The following is a 14,130-nucleotide window of genomic DNA, read 5'->3' on the forward strand; positions in this document are numbered from 1 at the left end:
TTTTGGTGGTGGACACAATTCAACCCGTAACATTCATGTTTGCAGAATGGCTGTGAAAAACCTCACCAGTGCCAGGCCAGCTTGTCCCTCTGGCGTCTGCGCTCTGTCACTGCTGAATTGCTTCTTTGTTTGCACACTTTGCTCGGCAGGGACACTGCAAACCAGAACTGCCCTTGGTCCCTAGCAAGTCTTCGCCCTTCTGCCAAGCTCAGCTGTGCTCATGGCCACAATGGCATCCGCCCCTCCAGATGGGATAAGCAGCTGATGGCGGCCAGCTCACCTCCTGCGAAGCAACAGGAAGGAAAACCAACCAGGCGACTCATCTGCCCTCAGGTGCCCCTCATGACTGAGTTTCCCAAGCAGATTCTGGACCCAGATCCTTGGTCTTTGACCAAGTAAAGTGATTTTACTTTAAGAAGACTCTGACCACTGAGTTGCCATGTTTCTTTCCTGCATGAATAAGCGTGTTTCTAGTTCCTTCTCTAATTCATTTTACCCTTGTGGAGAAGAACACTCAGAATCCCAGACTTGGCATAAAGATGGTTTTAAGCTGAAGACATTTAAGATTCAACAGATGCAGAAAAGAGCCTTCCTGAGCTTCCCTTATCTGACTAGAAGCAACTTCTGGGAAATGACGCTACCATAAATCCCCTCTCTGGGGGAGTTTTATGGTCCTGATGGAGACAGAAAGACTGATCTTACCTGTATAGACAACCATTATCAAAAACTTGCTTATCTGTCTGCTCTCCTAAAAATCCGTTTGTTTTTCTTAAATAAACCTATTTGTTTTTCCCTTAGAAGCTGTTTCTCCCCACTCCCTTTTCCCTGCTAGGTTACGGCTGTAAACCTTTAACAATTGAAGGACCCAGATAATTCTTCTGTTGGTTCCTGTATGCATATGAAATAAACCCTTTTCTCCTGTTAAAGTGTCTTTTGTTTAACTGGTGATTAAACACCTACACCCTCTAAGCAAACTTGGGCATCTTGTTTGTAAGGAAACAAGAAGCAGCTTTGCTCCCCCTAGTGGACAACGGAAGGTTCGGTCCAAACAGCAGGTCCGCACACTTGGATGGCCCGCCACCAAATCCTGGTCCTGCTACCTTCCAGCTATGCGACCTTGGGCAACCCATTTGAGTCTTTTGTGCCCCCTGGAAAATGAGAATAGTCATGGTTCCAGTCTACCGCTTGTGGGGGATGAAATGAGTTAATGTGAGTGAAACTTAGACCGAGCAGGTGTCGTCAATAAACGTTAGCTCATCGTACCTGCATTTCGCAGCCGAGGGCCCCAATTTATTTTTTCTAAAGTGATCTCACGTGGGACACCAATTATACTGCCAGTTGTTGAATACGTGTTGTATGGCTGCCGCAACTCTAGGTATTTTCTCACTTAACCTTCAGAACAATCCTGGGAGTTGGGTGTTATTATGCTTCGACTACTCTGAGAAAATGGAGAATTAGCCACTGAAAGTAACTGGTACCCAGCTGATGCATGATAAAGCCGGTAGTCAAGTTGTGTTCTCTCTGACCCTGAAGCCCACACTTTGAAACGTCACTGTTTCTTCAATCATTAAATACTTACTGAGCGCCAACCAGGAACCATGGAAATACACACCTGCTTCTCACGTTTACTATTATTATTTTTTTTTTTTTGCAGTACGCGGGCCTCTCACTGTTGTGGCCTCTCCCGTTGCAGAGCACAGGCTCTGGACGCGCAGTCTCAGCGGCCATGGCTCACGGGCCCAGCCACTCCGCGGCATGTGGGATCCTCCCGGACCGGGGCACGAACCCACGTCCCCTGCATCGGCAGGCGGACTCCCAACCACTGCGCCACCAGGGAAGCCCTCACGTTTACTATTAAAGTTTAAATCTTAGGAGTGAAAAGGCCACCCGCCCGCCCACGGTGTCTCCGTGCTTGCCATCAGCTTCTCCCCAGACTGTCTCCTCCTTTCTCTAAAAACCCTTTTATCTGGAAAACAAAGTCCTACCTTTGTACTTGCCAGACGGTGGGCGGCCTTGTACTTTTTCTCCACTGCGTGGTAAACTGCTCGATCGTATTTATACACATACGTTCAGCCAACATTTATCAAACACCAACTCTATGTCCGGTCTCTGCCAAGTCCTGAGGACGTAGTCCCCAGCGTCACGGACAGGGTGGGAATGACCTACAGATAAAAATGTACGGCCGTACCCATAATGCACAGCGACGCTTGTTAACATGGCCACCTGCGCCAAATGCCGGAGTAAGCGGCGATTCAGCGTGTTTGTGGGAGGGGAGGAGTCAAGCTAGTTTTACAAGAAAATTAGCATTTGACTGAATAGGAAAAACAAGGAAGAGCATTCGAGGCCCTTGGGACAGAGGCAGGAAAGCGTGTCCTGTCCGTGGGAATGGGGAGTTTTCTGCACGTGGCCAGAGGATATGGGGAGAGATGAGATGCAGACGGCAGATCGAGACCAGATTGTGGAGCGTTTTGACGTCATCACGAAGGATGTGGACCTTGTCCTGTAGGCCAGAGGGAAGAGCTGGCCCCGATGTTTTTTAAGCAGGGACGCGCCTATGACAAAATGAGTCAACAAGCCTGGGATCCCAGGGAGGCTGCAGGTGAGACTCCCTGGACGGAGAGGTGGGTAGGGGATGGAGACCACGTGGCTCCACGTGGAAGTCGAGGCTGCAGTCGGTCGTTCAGGGCTGTTGAGGCACCGTGGGGCGTTCGGTGTAGATGTCAAGCAGGCTGTTGGGGACCTAGTGGCTAGCAAGGCTGCAGACCAGGGTGGCCACACTTAGCAAATAGATGCTCAGTTCAACTGGAATGTCAGATAAACAGCAAATCCTTTTGCAATATTTGTGTGTCCCATGCAACATCTGGGACAACGAATCTTTTAAAAGTGTAAGTATATCCCAAATGGTACCTGAGATACACTAAATTAAGATTAGTCATTTACCTGACATTCCAGTTGAACTGGGCTTCCTGTATCTTATCTGGCGACCCTACCTGAGAGGTACCAAGGTGGCGCACTCTGGATCCTGGCCCCTTTCCCTACCATGCCAGGATGTGGAGCTTTTATTACTAAACCTGGGATGGCCCAGGCACACTGGGATGAGTCTGAGTTGCTCACTCAAGTCTGAAGAGTTGTTGCTCAAATTGAATTGAGAGAATTTTCCGACCCTTCTGAAACCTGCGGGGGCCTTCGGCTGGGGCTGGTGCTCTGTGCACCGTGAGGAACCGCAGACCACGCCAGGCCAGGGGTCCGCACCCCAGAGACCACTGTCTGCAGCTCCACGTCTTCACGACGTCATCCGCTGCCTTGACCGTGCCAATGAATTCCAACCTTTATTGGAACTTTCCTGTGGTTTGGATTTTCTTCTCGAGAAGAATATTTGCTACTGATTTAGTCCTGTTTTAAAATTCTGTCCGGTCGAGATGTTGTCCTGTTTTCATCTCTGTGTGACTCTTCCTCAGTCATTTCCTTTCTTCTCAGTTCACTTGAGTCCACCTCCTGCAGTTTGCTTATCAGAGCGACATACACCACAGGCCTGGACTCGGTCCTGACATCTCCTTAGATTTAATCCCAATGCTGTTTCTCTGTCAAGCAGATGTGTATTAAAATGTGCATAAGAAAAGAAGCAAGCTGGGCTTATTTAGAAATTTCTTCCATTTGCACAAACTCCATTGGTAGATTTTTTTTTTCTATAGAAACCCACAACAAACGTATGTTAATAGCTTCTTAGATCAAGACAGATTCCTATTTGGCCATTTCTGCCATCATTCTGCCCCATTGGCAGAGACACAAAAACGGTGATTGAGTATTCAAAGATGCAGAGACATCTGTGGCACGTTGGAGCTTTTTTCTTTTCTTTTTTTCTTTTGCGGTACGCGGGCCTCTCACTGCTGTGGCCTCTCCCGTTGCGTTGCACAGGCTCCGGACGCGCAGGCTCAGCGGCCATGGCTCACCGGCCCAGCCACTCCGCAGCATGTGGGATCTTCCCGGACCGGGGCACGAACCCGTGTCCCCTGCATCGGCAGGCGGACTCTCAACCACTGGGCTACCAGGGAAGCCCCTGGAGCTTTTTTCTTGATTGTAGGATCTCTTTGCTCCCAGGAATGAGTGACTTCAACAGCCTGTTAAATGGTTTCGTCCAAATTGAAAGAGTTTGTTTTTTTTTTTTTGTCTTGTCAGGTATTATAACGTTTACAAGGTGTTAGAAATGACTCCAATTTCGACTCAGGTCTTTGGGGCTTGTGTGTGTGTTTTAAAACAGCTTATTTTCAGGCACAGAAGACAAACGTATGGACACCAAGGGGGGAAAGGGGGGTGGTGGGATGAATTGGGAGATTGGGATCGACACATATACACTATTGATACTATGTATAAAATAGATAACTAAGGAGAACCTACTGTACAGCTCAGGGAATTCTACTCAATGCTCTGTGGTGACTTAAATGGGGAGGAAATCCAAAAAAAAGGGGATGTACGTATATGTATAGCTGATTCACTTTGCTGTACGGTAGAAACTAACAACATTGTAAAGCAATTATACTCCAATAAAAATTAATTTAAAGAAACAGCTTACTTTCAATGTGATAAAGGCATCTGAGAAACAAGCTTTCACTCGCTAAGCTAAAGTTAGGGCCACTGGGCTTAAACCATCTGAAGAGAAAGCGAGAGTGAATATTGTTCATTATATGTACGTACACGGGCATAAACAGGCACAGCACACATACACACACACACACCACAATTTAATTATATAAAAAATATTCCGAGCCATGTTTTCTGGACTATTCTTGATCCATTAATAGACAGACATACTTTACCTTTTGTGACACAGACGTCAGCCTCAGGGCCATCTGACCTGGCAGTTTTAAAAACAGGACTATTAGGGCAAGAACCTGGTGGGGGGGGGGGGTCCCATATATCAGGCAGTTGAGTCCAGAAAGGAGACAGAGAACTGGACAGACTGGTGTCAAATTCAAAGCCAAGAAAACAGAGTCAGCGGGAGGAGAAAGAGAAGAGGTGGCACAGGAGAGCAACCTGTGGTCCACAGTCAGACAGCGTTTGCTCTGGGTCTTGTTGGCAACTTTGGGCTGTGTGTGGGCAGCCAGGAGGAACCAGAGGCCGGCAGGCGAATCCCTCCCGAGTTCCTGCCAGTGGCAGAAGTGCTGGACCCAGTGACAGAGCTTGAAGATATCCTTATCATTCCCCCGATAAGAGGCATCGGATAGCATTTTTAGACTTCATTATTTCAGCCCGGAAGCAAAAGGAGCATCTAAGGCCTATAGTGCAGATGTAATTTACAAGGATTGTGTTGGGCAACACCTGTCCAGCAGGTGGGAAACCTGAGTTCCCATCCTGGAGCAAACCACTTCCTCATCGACAACTGAGTTTCAAACGAGTGACAATCAGCCTTCACTTGCTTCAGTGTCACCGGGTTCCGTCCCCAAGCCCCCTGATATTTTTTACTAGCTCTTTAGCTGTGTATGTATAGTACTGCCAGTATTTATTACACTTGGACTTGGGGATAGGGAAGGGTACGTTTGGAATGGGGTGCGAGTTCATTCACTAGATTTAATGCCAGGGAACGAAGGCTTTGCTTAACTTTTTATTCATTATGGCACAAGTAAGAAGTTTAGGAAACACCAGTGAAAATGTCATCGCCAATATGAAAATTAAGAGTAGCATGTTTTATAAAAAAAAAAAAAACCATCTTTTTCTATAATACACATTCCCTTATGAAGTGAAAAAAAATTTTCATAAAATACTGAAGCGAATTGCCACCTGCTGGCCAAAAATTGTTTTGCAGCTGAAAAACTTCAAATTTACTACCGCACTGTGGTAGGAACGCTTTACACTACACATAAAATTACCAAAGAAAACATTTCCTCAGCCTTTGGCACAATGCAAATACAGAGCTTAATCTTTTTCCAAATATGATTTACTTCACAAAGCACTGCATATAATTTGGTTAATACTGATTATGGGGCAAAAGGAAAAACCATGTTCTGTAACTTGAATACTCTCTTTTGACCCTCAAACACTTTATAGTTGGATTCCAGTTTGCAGTTTTGAAAAATACATAAAAATCGTACATTATAAATATATATTATGTATGGTCTATATAAAATTGAATTTGACCTAAAATGGGAAGGACAACGTCTTCATTATTCTTTCCTTGTCAGGCACGGCCTTTCTCTCTGAATTCAGATTCTAAAGATATATTCCATAATGTACCAAATTTAATATTTTCCTTAAAACATATTCAATATGAAAAAGCATTCAGTGACTATATTTTTCGTATCTCACTACTATAGAAAAATATGGCTTCTCATATTCTGTTTTATTTTGTTTTGTTAGTGTTTCCCTCAGGCATCGAAGGAAGGGCTGTCCCCAGTTAACAAGCTATGGCCAAAGCACAGAAACCTGCTTGTGCGTATTCTAGAACACTCTATAGAATCTCATTACTTAGAATAAGTGATTTAAAAATGTGTTCCTTCTGTTTTCTGTGAATGTAACATATAGGATTATCATACATAATCTGTTACAGAATATACAAGAGTCAAAACTGAAGACACATAAATACAATTAAGCTATACCAAAGCAAGAGTTTTATCTTATACAGAGCCAATGTGAATAGCTTTTAGATTGGATATTAGCATCCACTTCTGGTTTTGTTTTTTCTGAAGGCTGGCTATGTAATAGAATCTTATTATAAATGGCCAGGGTCCTAGTGCTCTATATCTTTAAGTGAACTGACTTTTCTCGTGTTATTTTTTTTTTTTAAGTGTAAAAGAAGAAAAACAAGTAAGTGCCCAATTGCCCAACACCCACTTTTTCCCCTACCGAGTGGAAGAAGACTGTTTGGGACGTGAGGGCTGAGCATGGAGGGCTCATCTCATACCAGCGTTTCCGGGAGGGCATCGGGGTTGTCGGTGGATAAGAGCTCCCAGATCTGCCACCGCTCCCTCTGCCAGTCGAGCCAGCTGGGCTCCCCCGAGGTCTTACTGTTCCGATCGCTGGCGGGACTGGGGTAGGCGCTGCTCGCTTTCTGCTGGGCGGCCTGACGCTCTCGCTCGGCTCTTTGGATTCCCTCTTCCAAAGCTGTTCCCGAGCCTCCTTCTGGCCTCTGAGGCCTCCACAGCGGCGGCTCCGCGGGCTGCTGGGCCGATGCTAGGGCCTGCTTCCCTGGACCAGGATACGGAGGAGGAGGCCTCTTGTCGCGCCTGGCACCCTCTGCAGGCCTCTGGTGCAGAGGCTTGGCTCTCCTCTGCAGCCAGGCCGCCTCCGGCTCGCGCTCCGCGAGGTCTTCGGTCCAGCACGGCTCCGGCCTTGGCCTTGGCGCGCGCCTCCCGCCCCCGCCGCCCTTGATGGGGGGCGTGCTGCAGACGCGGGCCACGGGGGCGTGCGCCCTGCACTGGGCGATGGTGCTCGTGGTCTGAGTCCTGCCAACGACCTGCGCACTGCTGTCCAGTTCCATGGGGCTCCCCTGCCACCGGGGCCAATTTGGGGACAGGTTCCCCTGCGAAAGAGAACACGGCCCCGGTCGGAGGGAGCTGCTTTCAAAAATGTCTCCGTAGGAACCTGGGAGCCGGAGAGAAGGACGAGAAACGGAATTGGTTTGTAGAACCCCTGTCGGGATGCCCTGTTATCTCCTTCCTACCGCCAACTTCAAAAACTGAAGAAGCGCCGACACGCTTAGTTGTTGTTGCCTAAAGTAAAAGACCTCCTAGTAAGAGACGTGCAGTGCTTTTTGATTACTGGCACAATTCGTGAAGCAGCTCCAAAGACAGATGCCTGGACTCCGACAGGTTAGCTGTCAAATGCAACTGGATAGGTCTTGGCCCTAAGTTATGTTTTAGGAAAGCCCCCTTCTGCGTGGTTATGAAAACTTTTCTGAACCTAGAAGGTGAAAGGAACATTCCCTTCCTGTTCAGTGCAACTTGCAATCCAGAGGAGACACAAATGTTTCCATGTTTCTATTGTGTCAATTAAAGCTGTAGGAATAATGAAATGAATCAAAAGTGCCTCATTTGGTGCCAGAAGATAATGAAGACAGCAGCCACTGTGTACGTTCCACCACCTCCACTGTGGGAGAGACTGGCTCGTTGTTCACCAAATCGTCCCCTTTCCTTACTGGATGACATTTCCCAGCCTCCGTTGCAGTTAGGAGGGCCACATAAATGAGGTCTGGCTAACACATGTGCAGAGGTGTGATGCGAGCCATTTCTACGCCTGGTCTAATAAAAAAATGAACAAACAAACAAACAAAAACCCAAATGCACTCCTAGTCTTTCCTGCTTGCTCCCTTCCTTTAACTTCTAGCCCAGGATGGAAAAACTACGGAAGACTCCAGCCTCTGAGGATGGGGGAGCCACTGGCTAGATGGAACTTGAGCCCCTGAATGACTCTGTGGAACAGAGCACTCCCACCCTTAATCGCCCTGCACAATCCACAGTGGACTGGGCAGTGAGGGAGAAATCAACCTGTGAGAGGTTAAGCCACTGACATTGAGGGGGTGTTTCTTACAGCAGTTAGCCTTCCCTAACTGATACAACTTTCCTCAGGAAATTGAAAGGAGAGCAAAACAGTGCATTTCACAAGCAAACCAGGAGTTCCTGGGGCCTATGTCCCCAGGCTGCCCTTTTCCTATGGATTTGCCCTGTCCTCTCATTTCTTTTTAGTAGGCAGGGAAAGAGAGCAGATCATTTTGGGGAGAGAGGGGCATATGAGCATTTATACAGGGACAGATCAGAGTTGAAACAGCGAAGGAAAACAGAGCAGAATATCGTGGAATACTTTATCCTTGGGGGGAAAGGCAGTAAAGCACTTCATGGGATACAATGAGATGTAGTTAGATAATGGATCAGTACTCAAACTGGATTAGAGGCCATTAAATTAAAAATGTACCACGCTTTAAAACTGTAATATGGGAGGTGTTACAAAACAATGAGAAAGGGAACATATACACACATGTACATATACATACATACACACACATTTGGGAGAGACCATAAAACAAAACAATTTACACACTTCATGCAATATATTAACATGTATTCCAGATGGATTAAAGAATTAAGGGTTAAAATAACGGAATACTATGAAAGGGAAAAGTGCATAGATGACTGACTCTCCAATGCTTAAGTAAAAGTAAAGATTAATTTTGTGAAATAATTCACAACAAGAGAGAGTGATAGACTTACTTATGTAAAACATTGAAAAAATTTCAGATATCCAAAAAGGGGAAAAAACTGCAAGGGATAATAATATCAGTGGCAAACAAAGTGGACAAAGGGTTAACGTCTTTATGACAGGAAGAGTTTGTAAGAAGCAATTTAAAAAACACTAGCATACACAAATAGCCGATGACATAACTGATAATCAGTGGGGGAAATTGAGCTGATCAACAGAAAAATGAAAAAATACTGGTGAGAAAGAAAGGCAAATGAAAATAATACAATTTTGCTCTTTAAGGAAGCCAAAATGCAAACGCAGTGATTTGCAACAGGAATGAGGTTCAAGTGACACGGACAGTACAGTGAAATGGCACTGCCACCTACAGCTTATGGGGCATAAGACAACGCATCTTCTGTGGAATGTGAAGTGACCGTACCTCTGAATTCTTGAAAAGGTTCATCATTTGTGACCCACTTTCCTATTCTGTTTTTTTGTTTGTTTTGTTTTTGTTTTTGCTGCACCACGCGGCTTGCAGGATCTTAGTTTCCCAACCAGGGATTGAACCCAGGCCCTCAGCAGTGGAAGCTTGCAGTCCTAACCACTGGACCACCAGGGAAGTCCCCCACTTTACTATTCTGGATTTGTAACTGGCTTTCTGAAATTTTGTGAATTTGTTAAAAACTTAAAATACCAAAAAAAAAAAGTTACACAAAAGAGGTCCCTGACATCATAACTTATCACAACATCAATAAAAAATGGAAACAACTCATTGTCCCAGCATTGGGCTCTAAACTACGAATATGCATCTGGCATACTACATGGCTCTCAACAATAATAATGGAAAATAACTGGAGAATGGACGGTAAACAAATCACATAAAGGTACACAGAGAGAATGATTGTAACTACCTTTAAAAACTCTTGCAAATGAAACGAAATAAAGTCAAAGACTGATGTACTTTGGTGGAAAGGATAAGTATAGTTTTATCCCTTTTTTCTCTGTTTCCAGCATTTTCCAAACAATATTACGACGATAGTAAGGTGAAAATGAAATTAACTTAAAAAGTAAATGAAATACCAGTTTTAAAAAATTATCTTTTACCTGTCATTCCTGGGTCTTTGGATCCACTTTTTAATGTTGAATGCCAAGTTCCCCAGATATTGAAAGCCTCCTCTGCCATATCTAGGAAGAAGTGTATAAAAAAGGTATGTAACTCACAATCAAACTGAAGAGCAAAACATCAATAAACAAATATGTTTATAACATCTCTTTTGCTCAAAGTACTATATTCGAGATTGTGATGGATACAAGGCAGAATACGATGCAGACCTGCCTTTTAAGACGCTTATTCCATTTGAGGTTTACAAAAAGGCTCTTTCTCTATGGTGGCTGTGGTAGACAGAATAAGGACTCCCACAAAGATGTCCGTGTCATGATCCCCAGAACCTGTAAAGATGTTATATTCAAAAGGGACTCTGCAGGTGTGCTTAAATTATGGATTTTAAGATGAGGAGATGATCCTGGATTATCCGTGCGAGCCCGATGTAATCACAAGGGTCTTTGTAAGAGGGGGGCAAGATAGAAGATGCTACGTTGCTGGCTTTAAAGATGGAGGAAGGGGCCAGGAACCAAAGAATGCAGGCAGCCTCTGGAAGCTGGAAAAGGCAAGGAAACAGATTGTTCCCTAGAGTCTCCGGAAGGAACACAGCCCTGTGGACCCATTTTAGACTTCTGATGTCCAGAATTGTATGATAATAAATTTGTGTGTTGTTTTAAACCACTAAGTTTGTGGTCTTTTGTTACGGCAGCAATAGGAAACGAGTAGAATTGTGACGGGTGGCAACAGCTCTGACCGCATTAACATACAGACAGAGGAATAGTTATAGTTTCTTTATCTGGCAGCAACAGAGTCAGTCCTGCATGTGTTTATTCATACATCCCCTTAGTCTGTCTGTAAATATTTACAGCCTAAGGCACTATCTTAGGTGTTTTCACCGTCTCATTTAATCCTCACTACAATTCTGATAATAATGATATTTCTAGAAGCAAACGTCTGCTGGATGCTTCCCTGTGTTCCGCAGTTCATACGCATTCTCTCATTTAATCCTGAAGAGATGACCCTGAGTCCATTTTACAGATGAGGCAAATACTTTCGCATTTTAAAAATAAATTTTATGCCTGATGGGAACATGGGTTACTGTTTTCATTGTAAATTTAAAAAAACATTTTGACACGAATATTTGTAAAATTAAAAAAACTGCTGTGCTTAAAAACACCAAAAAAAAAAAAAAAAGCCCTTTCAGAGTGGCTCTTCGGATTAAACTATAAATTTGAGATAAAATAGTAAGAATTTGTACCGTGTCTTCCAATTATTACTTTAAAAGTGTCCTGTTGAGTCCTGACCCTGAGGAATTACTCTGTGGAGGGAGAGAACAGAACCGAACATTCGGTGCTCAAATGAATTTGAGAAAAGCTGCAACCCATACCCTCCCTCCCATTGTGGAAATCCATGGTGCCCACTAGCACTTTAAAGAGTTTGAGAACTCGTACAGTAGAGAGACCGTTAGCTTGGTTAACCCAATGTTTCCCAAATGTACTTGACCACGGAAAGCTTACTCTGCCTAAAAACGTCATCTCCCATGGAGACCTCTTTGGAACATGCCAGCTTGTTATATAGTAAGTTCAGCTTGTTCCTTTTATAAAAGTTAACAGCAATGGTTCGGTGACATCTTAGCCTAACAAATATGCACCCCAACCCACAGGCCAGGACACATAAAGTTCCTCGGATGCTGGAGTAGAAAAGTCAGCTGGGAATGTCAGGGGCTGCCAGAGCTCGAGACTGCTTCCCAGCTAGCTGGGTCTGCAGGGACTCAGACTCAGAGTCGGTGTTTGGCAGGTCCTCAGTAAATGCTCATTGAATTAGAGAAACTTGAAATGGTGAAGGGATGGAGAGGAGGTCCGAAGCACCCACATCAGGCCACATGCAATCAAAGTCACTGGTGGAGTTACCTTTCCCAAGCCTTGGTCCAGGAGAACTCTCCCTCGACTTCGAAGATGGCAAGTGGCCCACCCGCACATACTGCTCTGGCCCTTTGTAAAGCTTCTCTGAGCCCCCCGGGGCCACGTCCTCTTGCATAGCCAGCAGGGAGCGCTCGGACAGCACTGGGGAGTTGTTGTCATAAGGGGAGAGGTCTCCGCTGGAGGCCTTGTTGGAATCTGTGGACGAATGCCTTCCTCCCATGGAAAAGGAAACTTCCGACCTCAGCATGTCAGGGCTTCTGGCACAAGGAGACAATTACAGGTGCGTGAGTGTGTTAACAATGAGCGACCAGATTCAAACAATCCGACGGTTTCACACAGGACAGGAGGAGAATGCATGGACACGGGCTGAAACAAAAAGAGCTTCTGAGCAAGGTTCCAAGACTCCTTGTCAATAAGGTGAAAGCGTTTCTATGAAGTGGCCAGCAGATGGCAGTAAAACCCAACAGATGTTACGGGAAACAGCAAGGCGAAGTGGGGCGGGGGAGGGTGAAACACATGGATGCCTGTCTTCTCCAAGGTGCATCACTGAAATGCCCGTTGGATCAATCCCTGTTTCGATTTAAAAATTAAAGTCTGATGCTCACTATCTGTTAAGTAGGGAAAAACTGTAGATAACTCTTTTACTTTCCTCAATATCCTGAATTAAAAATAATTCAGCTAAAACTATGATTGAAACTTTACGTGTAGTTCATTATGGCTTTACGGACACCTTTTCTCCCCGCACCCCGATACTTAGTGTAAGTGAATCCATCCTTCCTGAGGACGAGGACAACAACGATGCTGCTGCTGATGGGAATAACTGTTTCATGGTTAAAACGGTGGCTAAAAGGATAAATACATGACCATCACGAGAGTCCATTGTATTTAAATACACCTAAAAAGACTCTACAAGGCACTAGTGCTTTTACAAATTGATATAAGACGTACTAATTAGCATATCCATTAAGGTTTATGTGTGCATGAGTTGTCACAGCAACAGAAATAACCGTGAAAACAGTGAGCGGAACAGGAAGATGAGAACATCAGGAACATGGCAAGAGTGTTGGAAGTCTTACCTGGGAACATCTGTATTTTCTACCTTCCTCAAAACAGTGGCCCTGACATCTTAAAGGGAAATGATCACAGATTGATGACAAGTTCCCAAACCCGTTTCTGTTTCCCCCCACCCACCCACGCTCCCCCACTTCACTTCTCTTTACTTGTCTTTGCTTTCTTTTGGTTTAGTTTTTCAAAACAAATCCTTTGTGATCTTAAAGAAGGCAAACCCATGCCCGAGCAAGGCTTTCCTGACCAAAGGGTTCTGTGCATGCAACATGGAGGAAGGACGCTCTCAGGGGGTCCAGCTTCGCGGTGGTCTCCAGCAGGGGGTAGTGCCAGGGGAAAGCATCTCAGCAGCTGTGTCATGCTTTCCCTGTCACCGAGGCAGCTGAGGGAATTTCTTACCCACATGGAATAAACAGTCCTCTCCTTGCCTCCTGTTTAAACCGATGACCGATAACCTTATGGGAAAGAGCCAGAGGGCAACCACGAAACTTTAGGCCTCCAGTGAATGAAGGAAAAACAAAAGGAACTTACTACTTCTGCTGGGAAGTGGGGGAAAAAAACGATTTAACCTCCACCATGTAATTAAAGGGGGAACCCTCCCTAATTCTAGTGGAGGGGACACAAAACAAACCAAATGGACACTTGTCTGTCGTCATGGGGTTCGACTCTCGTTGAGGATGCTTTACTATGAAAATGAGAAAAATACGAACGTGCTGAATTGGTAGCAACACAGAGCTCAGCTCGGAATCAGGGTCCTACGTTCTGACCAGGGCTAGATATCAAATTGCTGGGCTAATCTCGGTTGTCTTCCCTGTTTAGTTGGCAGTTTTCCATTCATTAATGAAAATGTCTTATGTCTACTCGGCAAGAATA

General features: G+C 45.1%; 1 protein-coding gene across 4 annotated transcripts in view; it reads right to left on the reverse strand.

Annotated features, from left to right (window-relative positions):
* Nucleotides 1–5,595: 5,595 nt before the first annotated feature.
* Nucleotides 5,596–14,130, reverse strand: part of ARHGAP6 (Rho GTPase activating protein 6) — a 488,732-nt gene continuing 480,197 nt past the window's right edge. For 3 of the 4 annotated variants that reach the window (XM_032620346.1, XM_032620349.1, XM_032620348.1), the window contains 3 exons: nt 12,181–12,449; nt 10,273–10,353; nt 5,596–7,575 (listed from right to left, as the gene is read on the reverse strand). In XM_032620346.1, the coding sequence (XP_032476237.1) occupies nt 6,890–7,575; nt 10,273–10,353; nt 12,181–12,449 (1,036 nt within the window). In that variant the 3' untranslated portion in view covers nt 5,596–6,889. The remainder of the gene's footprint in view (nt 7,576–10,272; nt 10,354–12,180; nt 12,450–14,130) is intronic. The other variant, XM_032620347.1, reaches the window with a different exon arrangement.

The sequence above is a fragment of the Phocoena sinus genome, chromosome X (assembly GCF_008692025.1).
Source record: "Phocoena sinus isolate mPhoSin1 chromosome X, mPhoSin1.pri, whole genome shotgun sequence".
Taxonomy (NCBI): domain Eukaryota; kingdom Metazoa; phylum Chordata; class Mammalia; order Artiodactyla; family Phocoenidae; genus Phocoena; species Phocoena sinus.